The sequence below is a fragment of the Nelumbo lutea genome, chromosome 1, assembly GCF_056320005.1.
Source record: "Nelumbo lutea isolate HS-2025 chromosome 1, American lotus-T2T, whole genome shotgun sequence".
NCBI classification, from domain to species: Eukaryota; Viridiplantae; Streptophyta; class Magnoliopsida; order Proteales; family Nelumbonaceae; genus Nelumbo; species Nelumbo lutea.
The window spans coordinates 215340228-215366782 of record NC_142684.1 but is presented as its reverse complement, the minus strand read 5'-3'; the positions used below and the strand labels follow the sequence as shown (position 1 = coordinate 215366782).

The following is a 26555-nucleotide window of genomic DNA, read 5'->3' as shown; positions in this document are numbered from 1 at the left end:
AGATTTCCCCTTTTCAATAAAGCCAAAACAAAGTAAAAACTGAAACAAAAGTAAATCAGAATTTGCTCTCATTTCATTTGCACTCACATAATTTGTGCCAGTGTAAATGAAATTGCAGTACAAACAAACCAAACCTAAAGCATAATCGGCTCAATTACAATTAGTGACCATTCCATCATTAGATGAAAATGCAAGGGTGTCTAGGTAAATTCACTGCAGACCGCACAAGCAAACGCCACTTTCTGCACTCTCTGTCTAGAGTTCTGGTAGTGTAACTGCAAGCCTTCCCTTCCCTCTTCCTGTATTCTCTTACCTTTCGTTCAATAAACGGAAAACTAAAGCATCACAGTGGCATCCGCCTTCCGTATATGAGGTCGTATATTCTCGAATTCTAAGTGTGCGCCTTTCAACTGTAGAGAGGTATGTATGTGCGGATGTCTTCAAACACTCCTGTTCTTGCCTGGACCTCAAGCAAAATGAATCGATGATAAGATGCTGAAACCCTAGGCTGTTAGTTTTTAATTTGAAATTCAGGCAGAAATTGGCTGGGTTTGATGGATTTAGCTGATTATGCAGTCTCCACGAATAAAAAATGGAGTCGGGTTTGACCAGATAAGAACCCACTCCATAACGTTGAGTTTTACAACATAAATTCAGTTCGCTTGAACTCTTTCTCTGGTTTTGGAAAGAAATTAACGGTTCCATATTGGTCATAATTTCGAGAGGTCTCTCCATGCTGAGGCACTATGTATTTAGCTTATAATGCATTGAGTTCCAGTCCCTTGGCTTCAAGGTTCTGCTTTTGATGACTTAAGTTCCAGTTTTTTGTTGAGGCATTTATGAATATTAAATAGGGAGTTAGATGAGAGTCATGAGACTTGGTGAAAATGGGACACAGTTGAAGAAACCCATTTCAGCATATGGCATTTTCTTTGCCTTTGGTTTATTGAGAAACATCCCTGAAATAAAACATAAATATAGTCCCTCTCATTAGTGTGTAGAATATGGGCATACACATAGGATGGCAAAACATTTTCTGAAGTTAGGCCTTACTTTTGGAAAAAGGGTTTTGCAACCATTTGTGCATGAAAATGACTAAGAAGAGAATTACTTTTTTTTTTTGGTAAAAATGCCCATTTTCTAGAAATGATAAATGCTCCAATTTTCTGCAAGCAATCTTATGCAGAAACTAGAAAGAAATGGAGCTTACATTTTTTTTGTCTTCCACAATTTAGATCTAAGACTTTGTGTTAGTGGGAAGATTTAAAATACCAAAAGATCAATATTATAAGCATTTTGTCATCCCTCTGAAAATAGGGTATTGTTTAAGTTCCTTATATCTCTATAATTAGTGCAAATGTCTTTTGACACAATTTTCCTATAATCATATGCTTTTGAAAGCTGTTAGCATAGATGCTTTGAGGCCCTATCGGAAGTCAATATTGAAACGTTTGAGGTTTTGACTTGCTAAAAAGAAAGGCTGTGTCTCATATTCTTGCCTGGAGTAATTCTTGACAAGCCCCCATTAGTATATCCTCAGACTAGAGAGATTCTCCCTCGGACAAGTGGCATCTTATTTTTCTCAAGAAAGAGCATCTCAAAAGTGGTTATTCCTTCCTCAGGCATATGTCTACCCACTCAAATGGTAGTTACCTTTATTCTCAAAAAAAGTTAGTAGTAGTTACTTCCACTAAAAAGAAAAAAAGAACAAAAACAAAAACTCATTTCAAATGATGTAGGGTCCATAAAACGGGGTATTACTTAGAAATAAAACTTGATTTAACCTCTTAAATTAAGTAACAAATATTTACATAAAAATCAAATAAAATAATAACCTAAATTTACAACATATAAAATGGGTGCCAAACAAAATTTATTAGAATACATAAATTAAAAAAATCAAAATACTGGTCCCATGCTTAGTATGGGGAGTCATTCTCTAGTTGTTTATCAATTAATTGATATTTGAACCTGTTAAATAGGGTATCTCTAATGAGTCGGTGAAGGTTTCTCTAGTAAACTACCTGAAATGTCTACACTATTGCAAGGGGTATCTTCTTTCTTTTTGTTGGTACCCAATTTATTGAAAAGGATGCACCCAAATAAGTCTCCTCCTCTTCCTCATCATTGTTATTATTTTTATTTGCTTGATCTTTTAGCTTCTTTCATTGATATGAAATCCCATGTATTCAAATTTCAAATCGTTTTCTTTGGCATTTAATTGTTACACTATGGAAAGGCTTAAAATGATTGCACACTGTTTTCTTTATCACATGCCACTATTGCCGCCAATTTCTTTTTACTGAGCTCATTATTCTGGTCCAGTTTTACAATGCTCCAGGAAACATGTACCATGTAAAGTTTGGCATTAAAACCTTTAGCAGTTTAGCCCCCTGACCCAAGGTGGAAGTTTGCATTTGTGGCAATACATTGTGATGTATAACTTATATCTGAAAAGATTCCCATAACCAAATTCTTTAACTTCAGGTTTGATAATTTTCCCTGAATCTATTGCTTTTTTTGCTCAGGTTTTATGTATGTCTTATCATTGTTTTCTTTTTAATTTGTATGGTCTATATTTTGTTCTTTGTGATATAATTCTACCTCCAGAAATCTGGTTGAGATCCCTAAGGGTCTTCTAGGTTATATGATTTGTGAAGCATCTAGAATCCTCTAGATGCGCACAAAATTGTGGTTAGATGACTCAATGGCTAGATTGATGCTTCTCCACTTTCTTCTACTCTTCATGCTTACATAGTTTGGTGGAACATTTGATTTGATATGTTCTAATTAAACAAAATATAGTGTGGAAGAAGATATACTGAAATCACTTTTATGGTAGCTGTCATTCTTTTCTTGATGGGTGTCTGTTTTTTTTTTTTTCCCTAGAAAATACCCTTATCTGCATAATCTCTGGTTTTCCTCACAAAAGTACTCCATTGTAAAAAATGATTAACATTATTGTTTAATCAAATCCATTTACAGATTGATGATAGAGTAGAGAATGTGTAATGGACAATTCAAAGGAGAGAAAATAATGAAAGTGAAAATATAACCTGTTATGAAAAATAGAGTCTATGAGATAAAATGCAAATCTAATGTTAGCTTGAGAAAAAATCATGCTTTGACACAATAATTATGTATTGTATGAGTGAATCAAAGGAAAATGTGGTAGCTTTTGCAATAGCAATTAGCAGTATCTTAGTCTTACTTTAGACATTGGTTTTCTGGAAGTAGCAATTTCAAACAGAGGTTGGTTACATGTGGACATACAATGTTTTTTCCATGTATAAGTAGTGGCCCTTTAAAAGGTTTCTTTAAAATTTTCCTCTTCTCATTGGGTTAGCTGAGAAATTTTTAATGCGATCTAAACTGGCAATGTGAAAGGGCTAGTTTTGACACTGGATAGGTCTTGAGAAACTGAAACTGGAACATCTTTAAGCAAAATAATGATGCTTAGGCTGTGTTTGGATCTTGGGAGTGTAGACAGAATTGAATCCCTCTCTATACCTTGACTACAACATTGTGTGTGGTTCAGGTGACTCCCCCCTCCCCCTTGGTGGCTGGGTATGTTCTGAAATCTCGAAAAACACTAAAGTAAAGGCTTAAAATCCATTAGCTTTCAAATTCCTCTCTGCTATAGAATTGAACCCAATTATGCCCTCAATTCAATTGCTGACTGATTGAGACTCAGTACAATTATTTTGAATTATAACTAGTGCCTTATGGGTAGCAGGGACCACTGCTTTTCTGAACATTGGGTATGCTAATATCTGATGCACATGTATACCTGTAGTTTTTTTTTTTTGGTAAAATAAAACTTCAGATATATCAAATGTGTTCCTTTATGGCTCCATTTATATGTAATTAATTGAACCACATTTGATATATTAAATGATGATTAACATTTAGTGGCTAGTGAAGCTTGTGAAATGCATGGATATCTGTTAAACAAATAACAGCCAGTTTTTAGAATTTTGGTCTTCATTAACTTATCATTGGATGTCACTCCAAGTTTCTAACAAATGGAGAGGTCTAGGACCTTAGAAGATTCTGTTATCTTATCATTGGAGGTAACTCCAGGTTTTTAACAATGAACTTATCATTGTACAATTTCTAATGAGAGGAGATTGGAGGTAGAAGATGATGCTATTGTGTGCATCCTGGGATTCTTCCTTTTCATTTGTAGAAGGAAGAAGTTGTCAAATCAGTTGTATCAATTTGCAATGTGGGATTGGAGGGTGTGCTTGCGAGTGATCTCCATTCTGCTGCCATCTGCGTCAGCAGGGTTAAACTGGAGGAGATTCCAAGGAAAATTGAGGTTTTTCTAGATTAGATGTTCTACTCAGCCTAGTTGACTATGTTTGTTGAAGCTTCTCTACCGAAGGATGCATGGCGGGAGGAAGATGAAGGGGTTGAAGAAGAAAATTTATGTGGCAAGAAATGATTGGGTATTTCAGATGAGAATGGAAGTTTCACAAGATTGGGTGAACATAAACTGGGTAGAGGAAAAGGACAAGAGAAGAGGAGAAGAAATTTCAGGACTAGGAAAAGAAGGAAGGTCGGGACATAACTGTTCGCTTACCTAGGCATTAACAAGTGGCATTAATGGTACTGTACATGTGTAGAAAGACCAAGGCGGCAAAAGATTTTGGACAATTCAATAGAGGATTCAGGAAGGAACTTGAATGTTTCATTAGAAGATGACGGTCTGTACTGAGAATACAGTTGGTGTATTGATAGGAAGGTCTCTAAGTCTCTCTCATGTGATGCTGAGGGTTTTGTGTGGAGAATGGCGAAATTCTTTTATAAAAACAAGGAGACACCTCTAACTGCGAGGAACAAAGATATTGGTTTTTCCTCAAGGAAGAAAAGTGTAGATGGTTGTCTTGGAGAGGAAATTTTGATAGTATCAAAGAAGAGCTATAGGAGTGACAATACAGTAATTGAAGATGAGGGTGACATACAAACTTTATCTGAAGTCAGTGATCTATGACAGACAGGCAATGGAAATGGAAAAGAAATTAAGTTGGTTTCTAAAGGGAAGAAGAGTTGGAAAGGTTGGGCGAAGAAGGGGGAGAGGAAATAGTCATGGTGGAGGAGGAGACTTTAAGCATAGTATCATCAGGAAGAAAGCTAGAGAAGAGGGAGAGGAAGTGAACATTCAAGGAGTTCATTCTGAGGAAGATATTGTTGGGAGTGAAAGGGGGAAGGAAATGATGGTTATGAAAGAATGTGTGGGGAAGGTAGGAGTGGAAGGTGATCCCGGGGGGGGGGGTGGAAGATAATAAAGAAGGGGAGCGAGTTAAAAGGGTTGAGGAAGCTAGGTGAGAGGCTAAAGGGGGCAGAAAGTGGGATGTGGTAAGAGCATACAAGCAGAAAAAAAAATTAGAACATTTCCTCTTATAGGGAACAAAGATGAGGAGTTTGAATCAGATTCAGGAAAAGAAAGTTTGGATGAGGCAATCATTGCTGAGACTTATCAAGTTGAGAAATTTATTGATATTGAGAAAGTAGTAGACACAGAAGTGGAGATCAGCAAAAATTTCGGTTTATACTTCATAGGAGGGGAAGAATTGGAGAGGGAAGAATTTAGAATAGTGGAGTAAAGGAGCAAGGTGAAGGAGAAAATAAACAAATCAATGGATGTTGGTAATGTAGAAAGGAGCAAGGGGAAGAATTGGAGAGGGAAGAATTTAGAATAGTGGAGTAAAGGAGCAAGGTGAAGGAGAAAATAAACAAATCAGATCAGGTTGCTCTCTGATCTAATTCTTGCTTCTTTATCACTTTCTGTGGGTTGTAATCTCATCTCTCTACTAAGATCTACTGAACCCTTCAACTAGTGGAGTGTATAGGGTTGTTTTTGATCAGTCCTACCTGCTGTATAGATAAAGTTCGAACTTTGCAGGAGAGATTTCACTAGATCTCTCCTGGGAGATCTCAGATCAGGGCCAAACTTCAGGTCTAGTGTTGCCTAGACCAGATCTATCTGCTGTACAAATATCCCTTGATTTGGTGAAGTTTTGAAGGGGTTTTGATCCTCTTCCTTGGGTGGCTGCTACTTACAGTTTCCTTTTTTGGACTGTTGATTTTTGGACTGAGGTTTCATACTTCGTTTTCTTACTCTAAGGGTCTCAGTGATTCCCAATGTACCTACTACAAACAACAGGGTCACATCATTACTGAATGCCCTACCCGACCTCGCAAGAAGGGTCAATACAAGGCACTTCAGATAGTTACAGAGCCTTCATCTGACATTATTGTCTCCTCCAACTTAGACTCAAAGGGGGAGCCTTCTAGTACTTTGACTGAGGATAAGATATGACAGCTTGTGTCTTCAGCTATTTCATCTGCCTTCTCTACTATCGACCTGTCTGGTAAGTCTTCTACCACTTGCTCCTCTCGTAGCCATATGTGGATTATAGATTCTGGAGCCTCAAATCATATGATTGGGGCCTCCTTTGGTCGGACTCCTAAACCCTACCCTTCTAATGACCGGATTATTACTGCTAGTGGTGAGTCATTAAAAATTGCTGGTTGTGATGATTTATTTCTTTCTACCTTTCAATTATCTTCCTTTCATCTCTCAAAAACCTTCTTTATTCCTTAGTTAACTACTAGTCTTATTTTTGTGGGTCAACTTGTTGATGATGGTAACTTGGTTCTATTTTCTCGTGATGGTTGTGTCATATAGGATTAGCGCACTAGGGAGGTGAAGGGGAAGGGGAGTAGGCTTGGGAGGCTGTTTGCTCTTGAGTTTGAGAATATACCTACATCCTCATCTTGTTTTCTTTCTACTATTAGTGATGTGTTACATTCTCGTTGTAATAATGTGTGGCATTTTTTTATTTTTGATGATTGAAATAAGTTTATTAATGAGCAATAGACAATAGTACAAAGTCCCCGAGTAGAGGCACGAGTTGCAACCTCTCCAGGCTAGTTAAGTACAAATTCCAGATTACTAATAGTTTACAAAGTAGCACAAAGAAGGTCTTCCCTGGAAACCCCTTGTTTGGCTAAAGAATCAGCCATAGAATTCGTAGACATGCTAACCCATTTTACCTCAACTCCCATATTGCTGGTTAACCACTTTACTTTTTTGATGAGATCTTTGTAGCCCCAAATAGTAGTATCCGGGTTTAGAAGCCATCCCATTTACCACTTGAGAGTCCCCTTCAACTAGAAGATGCTCCACCCCAAGCTGGTTAAAAATCTGAATTCCTTATACTGTAGCAAGGATTTCTGCCCTTGTGGAGTCCCCTACTCCCACCAGTCCTGAGAATAAGGAAATTATGTTGCTGTCCTTATTTCTCAGGACACCCCCTATACATGAAGGCCCGGGGTTACCTTGGCTGCTTCCATCAAAATTCAACTTGATGACACCTTCCAAAGGCGAAACCCATTCTGACAAGATTCAATTCTTCTTTGTTGAAGTGTTAGCTATTATTAACCAATTCCTCCACAAGTCATCAAAGGAGAAATCATCAAACATATCCAATGTTTTCAGCCGATGGATTGTTCTTGTAAGGATGCAATCCTTCACTTCATCTAACCCTCTTTCCTTCTCTGAAAAAATTCTTACATTCCTTTTCTCCCAAAGGGTCCACAAAATGGCTGCCCTGACACATTTCCACATGACTTTGCCTCTTCTAATGTGCCAAACAAAAAAAGATGGGTTAAATAACGACCTTAAATTGGAAGACAGACCACCTACCTCCAAATAAACAAAGGCTCCAATTCCATTAAGCTATAGCAAATGAACAGGAGATCATAAAATGGAAAAAATTCTCATTCTTGGCTTTACACAAGGAACACCAATTTGGGGAAATACAAACAGTCATAATGTGTGGCATTTATGGCATAGACGTTTAGGCCACACACATGCTAAGAACTTGGATCATCTATTTTCTTTTGGTTGTTTACCTACTGTTAATTCTGTTTCTAAGAATATTGATAAATCTTGCATAACTTGTAGTCTTAGTAAAAGTTATATTTTACCTTTTCCATCTTCATCTGTGCATGCTACTTTTCCTTTTCAAGTAATACATAGTGATGTTTGGTTGTCTTCTGTTATATCTAGACTTGGATACAAATACTTTGTTTTATTAATTGATGATTGCACTAGATATACTTGGATTTATTTCCTTTCGGAAGAAATCAAATGTACTTCCCACCTTTCAGAACTTTCAAACCATGATAATGACTCAACACAATGCCACCATTCGTATTCTACATTCTGACTCAAGGGGAGAATATTTTGATGGGGAAAATGGAGAACTTCAGACCTATTTAAAGAAACATGGTATTCTATCCCAAAGATCTTGTCTAGGAACTCCTCAACAAAATGGAGTTGCTGAATGCAAGAACTGACACATCTTGAGTATGGTGAGATCCCTTCTGCTTGACTCCCATGTTCCTGTTACCTTTTGGGTGGAGGTGGCCAGCACTGCTGTGTATCTCATTAACATCATTCCATCTTCAGTTCTTGGTAATCAATCACCTTTCTATTGTCTTTTTCATCGTTCTCCAAACTACTATACACTCATGTTTTTGGTTACATTTGCCCTGTACATCTTCCTGCCCATGAGTGCACTAAGCTTACTACTCAATCAGCTATGTGTGCCTTTATGGGGTACAGTTTAGAACATAAAGGATTTCTGTGTTATGATCCTAAAGTTCGTCGTCTCCATATATCTCGAAATGTTATCTTTCTTGAGAATTTGTCATTTTTTGAATATGTTGTTAAATTACTTGCACCATCATTCTCTATTCTACATAACTTTACTCTTGCAGGTGATTCAATCTTGCCTCTACAAGTCTATCACAGGAAGTATCCTGTTACACCAATGCCTATGCCTCCTCCTCCTTCATTAACCTCGATGCATGTTCCTTTGACATCCTCATACCCTATACCATCCACATCTACTTCTCATGTAAGTGATCCTTCACCTCCTACTCCCACTCCTTTATGACACTCTTCCAGAGTTATTCGTCCTCTTGACCGCTATGGATATTCTGCTATCCATAGTGGCCTTTCTGCTAAGTCTTACCGACAAGCTGCAACAATTGGGCATTGGAAAGCTACAACGGACTTGGAAATTCGGGCCCTATTGGAAAATGATACTTGGGAGCTTGTTTCTCCTCCACCAGATGCCTCCATTATTGTTAGTCGTTGGGTGTACTCAGTCAAATTGAATTTTGATGGGAGCCTAGATAGATATAAAGCTCGCTTTGTTGCTCAAGGGTACAAACAAGAACATGGCATCAACTATGAGGAGACGTTTGCGCCGATGGCTAAGATGACTACTGTTCGGCTTATTCTTGCTATCACTGCTATTAAACAATGGACTATTCATCAGATGGATGTCAAGAATGCCTTTCTTCATGGGCATCTCCGTGAGACAGTATATATTGAAGCCTCCTCCAGGCTACTATGATGATTCTACTCTAGTCTGCAAACTAAAGAAGTCCTTGTATGTGCTTAAACAAGCCCAATGGGTCTGGTTTGAGAAGTTCAGAGGGGTTATTATTGTAGCAGGATTTCAGCAAAGTGCCTCAGAGTATTCCCTCTTTATTCTTCGTCGTCCCCAAGGAGTGACTCTTCTACTAGTGTATGTTGACGATATACTTATTAATGGTGATAACATGAAAGGGATCACTCAGTTGAAGCAACTTCTCAGTCAATCCTTCAAAATGAAGGATCTTGGTCCTGTGGCCTACTTTCTTGGTCTTGAGATCACCAGAAGTGCTCGAGGATATTTTGTTAATCAACACAAATATGCTAGTGACCTAATTAAGATGGCCAATCTCTCTGACTTGAAGCAAGTTGATACCCCATTGGAACTCAACCTTAAGCTCAGTAAGGATGATGGACAACTCCTTCCTGATGCTACATTATATCGTCAACTTGTTGGAAGCCTTATTTACCTTTACTATGACTCGGCCAGACATATCATATGCTGTGCAGATAGTTAGCCAGTTTGTATCAGTCCCTCGACAACCTCATTTCTTTGCTGTGCTCCGAATTATCAGATATGCTAGAGGCACCTTATCTCATGGACTTTTCTTCTCATCTTCCTCATCTCCTCAATTGATTGCTTATGCTGATGCTGATTGGGTTGGTTGCCCTGACACCAGACGGTCCACCACTGGCTGGTGTGTTTTCTTAGGTGATTCCCTCATCCCTTGGAAGTGTAAGAAACAATAGACAGTCTCCAAATCATCTACTGAAGCCGAATACCGTGCCATGTCCTCTGTATGCAGTGAGCTTGTCTGGCTTAAAGCTCTTCTTCATGATTTGACCATTGATCACCCCACTCCCATCCCTTTATTTGCTGACAATATGAGTGTGATCAAAATTGCCTCAAATCCAGTTTTCCATGAACGGACTAAGCATATAGAGGTGGACTGCCATTTCATTCGAGACCTTCTCACTATTGGTCACATCACATTGCCTCGTGCCTTCCAATCTTCAGCTGGCTGATCTCTTTACTAAGGCTATGACATGCACTCGACACAATTTTCTTGTAGACTAAGCATCGGTTTGAGGGGGAGTGTAGAGAGGATGAGGGGTAACTTTGTAATTTTACTTTCTTTTATTTGGCTCTTTTGTATATCTCTTTGTACATTATTGTACATATCTGACACTTGTAAGGACAGAACTGTCCATTCTCACATTAATATATAAATATCTTTTTCTGGGCGTGGGGTACTATACACACCCATCCATTTTCGTGTGACTCTCTTGTCTCTTCTCTTCTTCGACTGAAACTGACAGGTAATGCTGACAATTCAGTGTTCCAAGAGAAAAAGGCAACCTTAGATGGAGTTGGAGGGGAGATTGTGACGGGGGGGGGGGGGCAGAGAGGGCTTTGGATTCTGAAAGGAGCAATGTTGGTTTGGGCAGGTTGAAGGAAGCTGAGGAAACTTCATGTGTAGTTAGATGCTTTACAAATCAAAAGAATCAGCACCAGGTCTGGTTTCAAAGGTGCTTGCCAGATTAAAAGGGGGTTTATTTGGGGTAGGGCCTAATAGGGTAATGAAAAATACCAAAAGGCCAAAGAACTAAAGACACGAAATAAAGCTGAAGTGTTAAAGAAGAAGCATTAATCTGTGTGGAAGTGGATAGGTACTATGATGAGGTTGTTGAGTGTTGTTGTATGGGGTTCTTTGATGACTTATGGGATTTAGGTAAACTTTTGTGATGTTTGAGTTTATGATAATCTTGATTGGGATGCTTTTGTAGGGGTATTATGGATGAAGGGATAGTTTCTGTGATGATGAAGGGCAATCCTTCAGAGCTTTTAATGGGATATTGTAGTTGGAATTTTTTCTCTCTTGGGTGATTTTCTTATTACCTTTCTTTGTATTTATTTTTTCTTTTAATAATTTTTTATTTACCTTAAAAAAAAGTCCATTTTCATGGGCTTGGGCTATCCTTGGCTTTTTTTTTTTAATTTTTATTTTCTTAGGGACTTTTACCTGCTCATATCTTTTATGCCATCAAATTTTCTTGTCAATGATAAAAGGTTAACTTGAAAAGAATCCACCTCAAAAAGTACTGAGGAAGAGCTTGATAGTGCTTCAGGAAGAAATCTATACCATCATACTCATAAGGTTCAACTAGAACTAGCCTTATGTTTGATGTATACCAATATGTCAGAAATCCATAGAATCTCTTCTAAAGAGTTTGGCTTCAACCTCAGGAAGAGCAACTGCAATCTAAAGTCAGATTCATAAGCTCAGCTACTGATCTCAATTGACAGTGTCATTCTTAGTTCAACCAAAAAAGAATCCTTAAATGCAAAATGACAACAGGACTACAAAATGCCCACACCAACAACCAGCTTTCCTCCCTAAACACTGCTCAAATAACCACTAAACTAGCACCTTTGAAATATGAATTTGAAAGGATTCTTCCCCAAGTGCCCCAAGCACCATGTGTTGTTAGATAATATTCTCTTGGGTCTGCTATCCTGAAACCTCGCCCCAGTCTGACCTCATACTTAACTTTGGAGGCATCCTAGATGTAACAAGGAGAACAATAGGTTTTACATGTTCAAGATGGTGACTTTATAATGGTAGGAGTTTTGGCATACATCTGAAATGTAATAAGCAAGATGTAGCCAACTTTCAGGAAATGGATTATCACCACTAGCAATACTTTTTATGTTTCCATCAGCCAGATGATGTAGCTTGGTTAGGTAGGTGACATAAGATCACCAGTTCTCTTCTTTTTATAGTAAATAAAAGGAACTCTATCAAAAAGGAAAGAGGGGGGGGGAGGTATGCAAGAAGTATATTAGGTTTGTGGTTCAAGCACCAAAAAGAAAACACTATCCTCATCAAAGAGCCTAAACCCATAAGCCAGAAAAAGGTTCATCCCTCTGGCATCTGGTTCAAAAGGATCAAATCCTCTCCTTACTTCATCACGCACATTCTCTCCTTTTCATATTATAGAACTTTGTAAATTTAAACTTTACAATCAATTCCACCCCACAAAAACATTCTACAATCTCTCTTTTTCACATTCTGTTTTTCACCCTTTCCCCTAAAAAATGTTAAAAGAGATTGACTAGCTAATCAAATCTGAAACTCACCCAAAGAGACAAAACACCATAGACGTACTTAAACATCCAAAACATCAAGGGAAGTTGATCACTATTCTTACAGTATTCAATCGAGAACTGTGCATAAGGAAGCAACTTTCAAATTGGTCCTCCCTTTTTTGCAGCATATTTTAATATGGGTCCTAGTTGATGTGGCCATGCCAAGGTTGTATGATAATTTAGTTATATACTTTGATGTTAATAAGTTTATGTTGCCAAGACATTCTTGTGGAATGGATGAAGAGTAGCTGTGCTGTTTTTATTTTTCTATCTCTGTATTTTGTGCATTTCTTCTTTGGTCCCTTAGAAGGGCCATATGTGTATGTTGTTGGTATGAAATGTTTAGAAATTCTCATGCAACATAATTCACTCAATGGAATGATTGAGTTCTTAATTTTTGGGTAAGGCCCATTTAGGGAATCATATGGATAGTTTCCCTTAATTACATCCCTGAAAAAAGTAGAGAAACCACTTTGATTCTAACTCAGAGAAATGAATGCATAGAACAAATAAAAAAAGAGGATTCTTTAAAAGAGAGTCTCATTCATTTGTTTACATATCTCAACATTATAGAAATGATAAATACAGAATACAATCAAGAAATTTTACAACATTGCATTTCTTTCTCATTCATTTTTTCTTTACAATAAGCAATAATCAATTGAATAAAAAAATCTGATTGTAGATGACATAACTCTTCCTGATGTTGTATGTGGAAAGAGAACCATAATTAGTCAGATTGAATATCAGACTAAACAAATTTTTATTCCTTCTTTCTCCAATCTTGGGAGCCATAAACAGCCGTTGAGAACAAGGCTGTAGATGACTTAATCTCTAGCTTGCTTTGGTAGAGGAACCATAATCAACCAAGTAGAAGCACTTGATCGTAGATGGTTTCTTTTTCTCTACTTCCTTTCTCATAAGTAAAATTGACAAATCTTGAGAGATAGATGATAAACAGGGATGAAATCTTGGGATATGTGGTTTCTTAATGGCCTTTAAATTATTTGGGACTGCCTTTAGGGGATTATCTGAGCAATGACGGTTTTTAGAACCTGGTAAATGATAAAATCTACTTTGACCAATTTGCCTGTGTATTTTTTATCTGTCTTTAGGATCCTAGAAATAGCAAGTAAAATTTTGGAAAAGTTGATGAGAGATTTCTTGTGGGAACCAGGGAAAGAGAGAAGAGATCATAGAGTTAGATGGGAGGTAGTTAGTAGAAGCAAGGCTGGTGGTGGATTGGGCATAGGAAATATTCAAAAGAGAAATAAGGCTTTATTGGGGAAATGGTTGTGGAGATTAACTAGGGATAGCAACAAGTTGTGGGCTAAGACGGTTTTGAGTATTCATGGGAAAGCGGCTGAGGGATGGGATACTGGAGTCTTGTCAAGGGCTACAAGAGCTTCTCCATGGAGATCCATTCATGCCTTTCTTCCTTCTTGCCTTTTATTAGGTACGACCTTTGCTCTAGGAATTAGGTCAAATTCTGGGAACATCTTTGGGTGGGGTGTTTCTTTGAAAGAACAATTCCCTTTGTTATATTCCCTTTCCCTATTCAAGAAGGAGCTTGTGTTTACTGAATGTAAACCCTGTCTAGGATTTTAGAAAATGGAGAGTTGTATCCTCATTTCCTATATGTGTCTGTGCCTGTTTCTGTAGTTGGGCATCATATCTTGTATGTCTACTAAACGTTATTTGTGTATTTCTTGATTATTCTTTTATTTTTTAGAAGTGTAAAAAGCATAAATATTCTAACTCTTCAGTTGAAGGGGCTATATTGTCAACATGCAATGAAATTATATGGTTCAATTCACAAGGCCAGTTCATGGCTGGTCACATCTCTCTTTCTCTTTAGCATTTAAACATCAATTGGTTGACATTTTTACCAAGGTTATGACTTCTTATTCTTAGTTGACATAACTGTCTTGACAGCCTCAGTTTGAGGGGGAGTATAGAAAGGATGAAGAGTAGCCACATTGTTGTTTACTTTGTTCTATCCATATATTTTATGCATTTCTTCTTTGGTCCCTTGGAAGGGCCTTTTTTTGTAATTGTACACATTTTGGTCTTTGGTATGGAGTCAATGACTCATTCTCTTGACACGACATATGCATCATGGTCCTTTCTAGTTCTCTTCTCTAGGGATGGGAAATTTCCCCATAAAACTAGGGCCCTCCCGCCCCGAATAGGGTGGGTTTTCCCTGATCTTAAAAGGGGACGGGGAAAATATTTTTTCCCCGAATAGGGGACGGGGTTTGCATATAATTCCCTGAACCCGCCCTGAGCCCAATGGTAAAATATCCCTAAATCTAATATTGATTTTTAAAAATCTCTATGTTTTTCCCAAATTCTTAAAATCCCAAGATCTCATAATTCCACTTCGAAAGTACCCCAAATTGTCATAATTCAATTCCTAAAATACCCCAAATTTCCCAAAATCCTATTTGTAAAATATCCACAAATTAGATTATTTTTAGGTGATTGCCTTGGGGCGGGGAAAATTTGGGGATTCCTCATCCCTGACAGGGAGTGGGTGCCCCACCCTGAACCCACCCTGCCATGGGGCAGAGCATCTTGACTACGGGGTGGGGGCGGGGATGGGGTGCCCCTTCCCGAACCCACCCCATTGCCATTCCTACTCTTCTTCTCTTTATTTTTTGCACATGAACTGATAAACCTTGAACCGATCTAATCACCCAAGGTTTACAACTCTCAGGTTAGATGTAATATTTCTGGTACACTATATGATTTATGGTGATTCAGCGAAGTGTGCACCCAAAATATTGAGTCATATTAACTATATTATTCACTTACAAATGTCTTTACCAGTTAGAACAATGATCTGTTACAAGTTGAAGGGGCTATAAGAGCTGGGGGAGACCGAAAGGACATGGGTTGAGGTATTAAGAAATAATTTAAGGGCTCATAATTTAACAATGGATATGGTACTGAACAGAATAGAACGGCAGAACAGGATTCATGCAGTTGACCTGAATACCTGATATAGTTAGGGCAAGGCTTAGATGATGGTGATGTGTCTTTAACAGTCTAGCTTTTCCACAGACAAGTAAAAAAAACCTCTCTAGCTTTTCACTTTAATTAACATAATGACAATTGTTAGACTGAGAAATTGTAGGGTTCAGTGCATCTCTTTGTAAATATCTTATTATTGGGGGTTTTCAATTTGTTTTTCGTTGCTAATTCTTGTTGCAAGAAACTGTTGGAGACTTTCATTAAGGCATTTTACTTTGTTTATATTATATTGTATGCTGTTGGCAGTTGGCACTATACAAATTATCTGATTATGAAAATTAATGACTGTGAGGCAAGTAGGTATTTTATTAAAGACAAGATAGTGGCAATATCCTTGGGTATTAGAGTTACCAGGTAGTGTTATTTATTTTATTCAAAGAAATTCAGCTTATATCTTTATATTATCTTGTACAACAATAATCAAAAAGTTTCTGAAGTATGAACTAAATTTGTTTAAAGGAGGTAGCTTGTTCGTGTTATTGGTTATGTTTCCACTGTTTCTGTAGATCTGATTATGGAATTTGGAAGTCAAGCTGATTGTAATGATGAAGAAGATGCTGCTAACTGTTTTCATGGAGATAAAGAAAATCATGATCATGGTGAAGAGGATTTGAGAAACCTAAATGGAAACTCTAATGGTAAAGAACAAGAGGGATATGCTATGAAAGAAAGTGAGGATAATGAGCTTTGCCCAAGCATTGGCATGGAGTTTGAATCCCAAGAAGAGGCATATGTTTTTTATAATCGTTATGCAATTGAAATGGGATTCAGTGCTCGTAAAAGTTCAACCCGTAAATCTCAACGTACTGGTGAGATTATAGGTCGCTGTTTTTGTTGTTCGCTTCAAGGCTACCGAAATGCCAACTCTGTAAGAGTGGTAGAGAGGAAAAGGCTTCGACCAGAATCAAGAACAGGTTGCAAAGCAATGATGTCAATAAGAAGAAAAAAGGGAAGCCGCTGGGTTGTGAGTCAAGTTGTAAAAGAACATAACCATGCTTTAACATCTCCTAGCAAAAGGCATAAACTTCGGTCACGACGAAAAATAATTGAATGGGAAGTACTTGAAAACATGCGTTCAGAGGGAGTTGGAACAAACCTTATCATGAACTTTATGGCCCTTGAAGCTATGGGAAACTGTAATGTTGGCTTCACTATAAGAGAAACAAAGAATTTCTTGAGTACAAGACGACAAAGAGAACTGCGAAAGGGAGATGTTGCCACAATACTTGATTATCTTGAGCGTCAACAGACAAATAATCCTTCGTTCTTCTCTTCAATTCAACTTGATTCAAATGGTCAGATGACTAACTTCTTTTGGGCTGATGCTAGGTCAAGGATGGACTATTATTACTTTGGAGATATTGTATGTATTGATCCAACATATGGAACTGATAAGTACAGCATTCCATTTGTTCCGATTATAGGTGTGAATCATCATTGCCAGACAATTCTGTTTGGCAGTGCATTGCTTTTTGATGAGACAGAGGAGTCATTTGCATGGGTATTAGCAACTTTGATGAGGGCAATGGGTGGTCAGCAGCCAAAGGTTATTCTTACTGATCAAATATCTGCTATTGGAGGTGCAGTAGCACGAGTAATGCCAGGCACCCGTCATTGCTTTTGCTTATGGAACATAATGCAAAATGCCACCAAGTACATACCTCATGCATTTAGTACTCGTAATGGGTTTACTCGTGACTTTATTAGTTGCTTATTATACCAAGGTGATACAGTAGAGGAGTTTGAGTCCATCTGGAAAGAAATGATTGAGAGATACAACTTAAGGGGAAATCCCTGGGCAATGAAGTTGTATGGAAACCGAGAAAAATGGGCATCGGTTTATGTGCGCGATGTGTTTTGTGGACCCATGTATACCACTCAGTTTGGTGAAAGCATACATGCTTACTTTGATGGATATATGAAAAGGCATATGCCTTTGTATGAATTTGTGAAGCAACATGATAGAGCTGTCCTAGCTAGAAGACAGGCTGAGAATGATGAAGACTTTGAAACCAACCAGAAAATGCCAACTTTGAGAGTTGGTATGAATATTGAAGAAGAGGCAGCACAAATTTATACGAAAGAAATATTACAGAAATTTCAAGATGAGTTAATTCAGGCTCTTAATTACCATCATGAAAAAATGGATGAGGACCAGACAAAGTTCACTTACAGTGTCTGGAAAAAAGAGTATGAGCAAACAAGGCACATTGTTACATTTGATAGTTCTAATAACAATGCTAATTGTAGTTGCCACTTGTTTGAATTTACAGGCTACCTGTGTAGACACATTTTAAAGATATTTGTAGTCATGGATGTTCAAAACCTTCCGTGCCAGTACATACTAAAAAGATGGACACGGGATGCAAAGTTTGGGCCTGTAGTGGATGATCAGGCTCAGGCAATTCAGGGCCATTGTCGTGATCCAGTATCACTACGGTACTTTTTTCTTTATCGGCTAGCAACCAATATTGCAGCAAAGGCTGCTGCAAACAATGAAGTGTACAGGGTGGCAATGAATGGTCTGCGTACCAGTTTAAAGGAAGTTGAAGGGACACTGAAGAGGCTATCAATTGGTTCTGTGGAGCACATAAAAGAATTTGAAAGTACACATGGTGATAACATTAGTCATGAAAGTCCAGGAAACTGTCTAGCTGAACAGGGGCCTTTGCTTGATCTGCCCAATGTGAAGCATAAAGGGCGGCCAGGAAGAAAGAAGGCATCTTTAGACAATCAATTGAATAGGAAAATTACACCTAACGATAACATACAAGTAAGTGAGCTTTCCATGCAGTCGTTTGGTGTGATAGGTGGGGAAAGTGGGATACAACAGCCACAAGCGAAAGTGGGTAAGTATATAATATTATCAACAATCAACATTTCTTTACCTAATTTTCTATTTATGTTGCCAATAAGCAATCATTCAACATCTAATTATGAGCTGTAAGCCTGTAACTCCTTTCTTCCCCTCTGTTTTCTTATGAAGGACAAAGTGTAGAAACATCACTTCTAGTAACCAGTGATCAGCCTGAGGATTCCATACGAACAACTAATGTGATGAATTGTCATCAGACCAGAAATTTGGTCAAGTATGGATTTGTAAAATTTAGTGCCCTATTGAGTTTTGTTGAATTTAGAATAAATAAGTACAGATAATTTCTTCTTAATTGTTGCAGTCCATATATGATTCAGAGTGGTGGCAGTCATACATATAGTCCATGTACCACAACAAATCTTGAACTTGATCAGTCTAGTCAGGTATAATGTCTTAAAACAACTTTTCTATTTCATTGATTTTATACTACTATTTCTTGGTGGCAACTCTATTGTTATCTTGTCATGTAAATATTCATTCATAAGATTTGATATTGCAGGGTTTCAATGTGGCTGGTGTACAACATTCTCCACTTGTTATGGTTGGCCATCAACTTCACCGTTTGAGTCCAGTACTATGCTGAGAATGATTTAACTACTTTATTTAACACATTAATTGGTTCCTTTTTTACATAGCAGAAAAACTTGTAATTTATTTGTATTGCAGGAATCCTCAGTTGCTGGACAGCAGAGACAACAGTTGATAATTTCTCGCCATGATGACATAGCATGCAATGGATTTTATCCCCAGCAGCATAGTGGTGCTTCCTTCATTGGACATCATCCATTTGGTCAGGTAATAACAGTGCCACTTATTATCTCACATATTTTTGTGTATGTCTTCCTACTGTTTAACTTCCATATATTGCATCTTTTGTAGAGAACTGCACCTGCATTTGTATTGAATCCTCACCAACTCCATGGCATTATGAGTATTGATCTCAACGATCCTAGTCAGGTATTCTTCAATCTTGCAAGTTACTTGGGTATTTTGCTGCTTGGAAGCTATTTAGAGAAAGATCCTATGACAACCTTAATTAGAGAAGGTGGAACGAAACATGTGTCAAGCAAGTGACTATGACCTTAACTTTCAATGTGTTACCCTTGTATAGGACAAGATTTGACCATTCTGATTTTGGGATATGCTGTGTTATGGAGGTTATCATTCAATGGTTCGTCCTCTTTGATTCCAAATCCTGCAAAACACAATGACCAGGGGAAAAATCACTAAACAGTTCAAATTCTTTGTCAAGCTATTAACAGATAAAAAGTTAGCGCTTAGTCTAGGAACATAAAGGACAGAAGGTAGGGTAATGGTATCAGTTATCTTGACAGACCCTTCCTAGCAATGGGAACATGTGATCCATTAGCTGTGGAAACTCTCTCTGCCAAGGCAGAGGTGGTATGGGGTGAAAATGTGGAAATGTTGGTCATATGTTATGAGGCTCTTGAGTCTATAATCCAGGGCCCCCTTACCTGTAGTGGATACATAATTTACAATGGCATGTGAACTACTTGTATGTGCAAACAAGGTAGAATGACTACCTCCTGATCCACTTGCACCTTGCTATCCACCTGATAATGAGTTGGAACTGGCTGTATCCTTCTGATTCAGAATCTGCCCATATCTCTTTAATTCGGCCCTCATTACAGCTGGTGTAACAAACTCTAAAGAGGTTGTAGTAGGTGGCCCTGATTAATCACCAGTCACTGTCATATTTACATTTCCCTTCTTATTTCTGAGCCGGATTGGTACAAGGTGTGGGTAAAGCTTCCAATAGGTATCTTTGGTATGTTTGGGTTTCTTACAATAGTCATAGATCAGACCCCTTTTGTCCTCCTTCCTCAATTCATTTCCACCCTTGTCCCCACTTGACTTAAGCTTCATTGTGCTAACCATAGATAACTGCTCAAGGCCTGGGTTCCTCATCATCACATTCCTCTTGCTTTTCGCTCCAAACACGAAGCATATGCTTGAGAGAGAGTTACATTGTCTCGGGAAAGAATATGTTGTCGTGCAGTATCATACTCAAGGTTAAGTCCAGCTAATTACTCAAAAACCCTATTCTTCTCTACTAGCTTTTGATAAGTTGTTGCATCTTTGCTACTTTCCCAAATCACAGTCTCCAAATGATCTATCTCCTGCCGTAAGGTTTTGAGGGCTGAAAAATAAATAGCAACTGACTTATCTCCCTACCTAGTAGCAATCACCTAGTTTCTCAAATGATAGGCTCTAGCAACATTTTCATTCTGTGAATAGGTTTTCTACTACTCTATCTCAAACCTCCTTAGTTGTGTTAGCTCATAAAAAGTTCTTACTTATACGGGGCAACATGGAATTGCACAGGCAAGTCATCACCATGTAGTTCTCCTGTACCCATCAGGAGTGGTTAGTTTTAGGTTTCTTTTCCTCATCGGTGACATACCCCAATTTCTCACGAGCACCGATGGCCATCTTTGCAGATTGTGACCATTCTAAGTAGTTTGTACCATCCAACTTGACTGTAGTGATGGTTTCGGCCCTGAAGAGGTCTCTAGCACCTCCTCCCTCAGATCCTATTTCCCCTGTAAATTTGTTTTCAACTCCACATCCCACCATAACTCCTAGAATATATTAGGAAATCAATTTGAGATGAAAAGAAAGGTATTTATCTCCTTTAGAAACCTCAAACACCCTCTTGGAACCCTAGAAGCCCCTCCCTCCAAAGATTCCTTTTTTTTTGTGGGAGCGGGAGAAGAGAGAGAAAAGGCTGTTGCTCCCTTCAAAGACCTCCAAAAAGGCTGGGACTTGAACAACCCCCTTCAGAAAACCTCAAAGAACCTTAGAAAACTAGAGCACCACTTCCTAGGTCAAAATTGAAAAGTCCTAAATCAGGACTCTCCCCCTTTCTCCAGTTCTTCCTGATTTTGGTGTAAAACTTTAGACCAGCTACTAGGGATTGCAATTCCACAAAAAAAAATCTAAAAATTGGGCTTACTTGAAGTCTTCGATCAGCCCTTTACCTTATCATGTAGTCGGTCGATCTAGGGATGCATGATGGAGTATCTCAAGAAATCTTTAAACTTGCTTTGATACCAAGTAGAAAAGTTTGGACAACCTATTTTGATATAAAAAACTGTAAAAGAAAGAAGAAAAGAAAGAAAAGGTTTCAGCTGAGAAAGAGAGAGAAGAGAGATAGAAGAGAATGGAAGAAGCTCAGAATTGGGTCTGGCCGCCCCTTTCATTAGATTGTATACTCATAAATAAAAGAGAGTACAAAGACAAGTATGCCCTTAGTAAGTCGGCTACTTGTGAGAACTTAAAAACACTCAACTTAAAACATAAACTAATGGGCCTAAGGCCCAATAACTCCCTAACTATGCTATGTAAATAAAAAACATGTTATATCAGCCCAAAACTCAACAGATAGATAAGAGATGGTCCAACTTTAGTTGTTCAGTATTTCAGGATCATGGTGTCATTTGGCAGGCATTGCTGGTCAAGTTATTCAGAGAATAAATGACCCAGAATCTTCCATGTGCTACTATAGTTAGAAACCCAAAATTGCCTTACATTTTCATCTTATCATTATCATGCAGCAATGTTCAACTTATAGAATCTCTTCCATGTCTCCCATTAAGCCCTTTTGGTCACTTTTGAACTAAAACTTCTAGTGGTGAATATCTATCAAGATGAACTTCAATGTAATGCATTTAAATTCTTGAATAGGTGATACAGGACAGGCTATTGGCTCAAATTTATGCAGTTTGCATTAAAAATACTAAGATCTGCTTCTAGGGAACGATTGGGGGTGGTTGTAGCATGAAAAAATTGTAGGGCTGGTAGGTTAGCTTGGACTTGGCTTTCGGAATTGCAATTTACAGAAACTATTATTTGGGACTATATTGTAGGAATGGGCATGAGCAACCCAGCTTAGGTGGAGCTGGGCCTAGATCTGGGTTTCCATATTGTTGATTGTGGGCTTGCCCCCTTTTATGGACAAACCAGGCTTGGGCTGGCTACTTCAAATCCTGGTGGTACAATCTATATTGTTGATCTGGGTTTCTATATATATAAATGCTGCATATATAAAACTTAAAGATCAATTGTGTAATTGTATGATGGTACAGTCTGTTTTTGTTAGTTTTCCTCTGATTTCTTTAGATTTTCCAAAATCTTAGTGAAATTAGTGAATTATTCCCAAAATTTCCCTATATCTGTATAGTGTAATGCCCTTCAATATTGAAATTGTGAACCATGCTTACAAACTCTCAAGTTACCAAGCTAATGGCTTGTCTAAATATAGTTGAGTTGGACCCTATAAGCTTAGTTAACAATAGGATTGATTCTAGGTCTAGTATTTACATACTCTATAGGATTTGGGTCAGGCCTGACTTTGCATGTTTTCTTATTGGGTTAGGACAAGGTCTAACCTTACCTGACCTAGGTCTGAACAATTAACAGTCCTAGAAGTCGTATTACACCACAGTTTGAAGTCTTTACATGGTTGCTGTCTTTGGATAGTTTTCTAACAGTGGATCACCCATAGACAAGAGGTTTTCAAATGACAAATCAATGTTGAGTGTGTTCAAGGTTTGAAGATGTTTGGAATTTATTTATCCATTATAAGGTAGCAGTCTACCTTTGATCCTTTATGCAGGTGAGCATTATTCGGTTAAAACCAAAAACTGAACAAAATATTTTGATTTTAGTTGTTTTCGGTTTGATTATTTCAGTTTTTGGAAAATTTGGTTTAGTTTTAGGTTTTCAGAATTAGAAATTTGGTTAACTGAAAAACCAAACTGAATTTCATTATATAATATATAATCTATAATATATAATATAATTTACTCGTATAGTAATATATATATATATATATATATATATTATAATGAACTTCAGTCTCATAATACATATTGTAATAATATATATTATATGTTATAATATATTATATATTAATGGAATTCGGTTTTAACCAAAAACCAAACAAAAATTTCAGTTTCAGTTATTTCGGTTTGGTTTTTAACCAAATAAGCCAAATACTCACCCCTATTCCTCTACATTATTTAGATGCTTAAAGTTCTCTCCAACGCACTCTCATATCTTATGGCCAGTTGGCCACTTATGCCTGGTGGGGAAAAAGGCAGAAAATCATGTGGAATATGATTTCATTTGCAAGTTGTTGTGAGATACGGAAGGAAAGAGAGATGAAAATATTTGATGGAAGATCCTGCAACATTAGGAGGCTTCTTTAGCTGTTTGTTCATTGGTTTTGGATTGGATGTTGGAAAATTGAATCATGGGCAGATTTGTTTGGCGTGGATTTCTTATTTTCTTTCTGTTGTTTTTCTTATTTTCTTATAAGAGATTACGTTTTTCCTAATTTGAAGCTTCTTTACCTCTTATTGTAATTTCTTTTCTTTAATAAAATTTTTTAGTCCATGTAGGGCTTATGATATTTAAAGTGGGTTCCACCTAAGGCTTAACAGTTTCTGTATGCACCCCCATTCAAGGGATGCTCCTTGGGTTGGCCTCTGGACAGACTCGACCTATGAATCTTTTACAGGGAAACTTTCTTGGGGACTGAAAGGGATTCCCTATGCTACTCTCCCCGTTCTTGATTCATGGAAAAAATTTTGGCCCATAACACTCTTTAATAAGCCTTTTCTTGGGTATGTTTTAGTAACATTTGTCCAATCAGAATTGTTTCGTCTGATGGACCCTTTGGATCAGTCTCAGGGTTCTTTCAAATGGCAGAAATAAGTGAGGTTGTTCAGGGAGCTTCAATAATTGAATATGAAAAATATAGTTGTTCATAAAAAAATAAAAGAAAAAACATAATATGTAAATATATTGATAGAATTTGTAATTAAATGTGGTACCATACATCATTCATGGTAGAAATACATCATAATACTTATATATAGATTAACATTTGAATTTATCCAGGGTCTCCAGGATTGGTGGTCCATCCTGGGGCATGCTTGGGGCTGGGTCCAGGCCTGTACTTTAGGCCCACAGGCTAGAGGCGAGACCTATGTGCCTTGTATACCATGTTTGGTATGGCCCATGCCTACCCCTACCTTACTGCATGAAAGAAGTTGTGCAAAAGGAAGAAAATGAGAACTGTAGCGTTGTTCCAGGAATGAGAGCATATTGTGTCTGGAGGATGAGGCTTATTGATGGGTTTGGGCCCCAAAACCTGTGACCTGTCCTATATATTTTAGTAATAACTGACCATTGACTGAGTTCCACCTAAAACATTGACTATGCAAAATATTAGAAGTCACTCGATATTTAACCATTTGATTTGGGCATTATTTTTAAAGTTTCTCTTTGACCTTAGGGTAAACTTTTCTCAACTGTCCATCTACATGCATTAAAATCAGATGGCTATAGTCTTCTTTACGTGTTGAGTTTTGGCCTGACTTATCTTAGTGTATGGGATCTATACAATGGTGAATCTTGATGTTTTAAAACATGGAACTTATGGCAACTTATGCGGTCCTCAGATCCATTTATGTTTCTTATGTTCCCAGACCCAAGATTTAGCTTTCCAAGAGATTAAGAATGAAAAAAAGGAAAAATAAATGAATACTGAGTAAGGTAATGAGGTACATACCTTAATGGAATCAGCACTTGCAAGTAGCATCTCAACTAGCTATAGGAATCTGACCTAGAAGCAACTGCATCCTCACTAAGTCTTGGCATCCCCCAAACAAAGCACAGAATAGAAATTGTAACTTCTATAATGCTTTTTTTTTTTTTTTTTTTTTGTTTTTGCAATAGCATTCTTCACTTCATAAAGACTCATGTTAATGTTCCTATTTTAAGACTCAAGTACTCTGAAATCATAATTATAGATAAAAAAGAAATATACAGACTAAGTGGGAAAACTTTAAAAAATCCAACATTTTTTATCAAGTTTGACAAGAATTTCTATAAAAAGGAAGCTTCTATAAGTCCTAAAGCACATAAATCTAGTTCAAAAGCTCAAGTAACCTTAAAACTCAAAACCACATAAATTCTGCTATTGGTTAATTCATGCATTGAACATTCTTAGACTTTGGATGAGCAATTGAATTATTTTTCTAATCATTATAATCATCTAAGCCTTATCCCAACAAATTGAATTGATACTACAGGTGGAGCAATGGACTTGGGACAGTTTTATCTTTTATTTCTAGTTATGCTTCAATTAATTGACCTATAATGTTAAGCTATTGCACCATCGCATTCTGCACCTCTAGAGAAGTGGCCACGTGGTCAATTGAGAGGGTTCCATTTTGTATGATTAATATCTGGATTGGCCAAACCATCCGTAAATATGAATGAAATGACGTAGATGGTTTTGAGACGAGGCCTAATTGAACTGACTATGAGACGTTTTTTCCTCTATCACACACCCCATGCACTTTTGGAAAAGAATTTTTAGTTATATAATTTGGTGGTACCTGTAGATTGATTGGACAACTTCAGTTGTTCCTTATTATTTGTGTTTTCTTATTTTGCAGAAGGGAGATGGAAGATCAATGTAAACTATGAATGAACCACTTAATTGTTCCTGGTTCTAGATGTTGATTCCAATCTTCAACCGCGATGTTTTCTGGAAACTTGGACTTGATGAACAATGGCTTCATGTACATGAGTACCATTTTGCAATAGGCATGAAACCAAAATTCTGCTGACGCTCTACATCTCATGCTTGCAAAAGAATTCATATTGTGGCACATTGAAAGCAATGTATCGTGCCTCTGCATATCAACCTTGTTAATCCTGGAGGTTCATGATGTACTTTCATGGGCATTTTTCTTCAACGAAGCATCATTCTTTCCATTATCCTTGGGCCAAATCTTTCATTGTATAGCTATGGGGGGAGTATTGTCAATGCTTGACATTTGGGTGTCATTGATGGTCTGTTGTTTGGTTTGTACAGGGGGTTTATGGTGGTATTCAGATGAGCTTTTGGGTGAATCCATTTCAGTGTCAATTTTTGTATCATATTTGTAACATATTTTTGTTCATACGAAGTAGAAGTACATGCCTTATTTAGCTGA

The 26555-nt window shown here is 37.5% G+C and overlaps 1 protein-coding gene across 11 annotated transcripts; it reads left to right on the top strand.

Annotated features, from left to right (window-relative positions):
• The first annotated feature begins 224 nt into the window (after positions 1-224).
• LOC148880934 (protein FAR1-RELATED SEQUENCE 5-like) lies at positions 225-26555 on the top strand. 11 transcript variants are annotated; one of them, XM_088963036.1, is made up of 10 exons: positions 235-420; positions 2326-2487; positions 15945-15998; positions 16151-18493; positions 18631-18733; positions 18821-18902; positions 19019-19090; positions 19186-19314; positions 19399-19476; positions 23569-23956. In XM_088963036.1, exons 4-10 carry the CDS (start codon positions 16159-16161, stop codon positions 23662-23664), a joined length of 2895 nt encoding a protein of 964 aa, XP_088819162.1. In that variant the 5' UTR covers positions 235-420; positions 2326-2487; positions 15945-15998; positions 16151-16158; the 3' UTR covers positions 23665-23956. The 11 variants fall into 11 exon arrangements, with proteins under 11 accessions (XP_088819167.1, XP_088819162.1, XP_088819163.1 ...); XM_088963037.1 differs by lacking the exon at positions 2326-2487; XM_088963033.1 differs by lacking the exon at positions 15945-15998.

Bases quoted from the DNA above. Each gene is read 5' to 3' on its own strand.
- LOC148880934 (XM_088963035.1), top strand. From the start codon at position 16,159: ATGGAATTTGGAAGTCAAGCTGATTGTAATGATGAAGAAGATGCTGCT. The intron at 18,494-18,630 runs GTAAGTATATAA...TTTCTTATGAAG, and splicing joins ACAGCCACAAGCGAAAGTGG to GACAAAGTGTAGAAACATCA. The intron at 18,903-19,018 runs GTATAATGTCTT...TTGATATTGCAG, and splicing joins AACTTGATCAGTCTAGTCAG to GGTTTCAATGTGGCTGGTGT.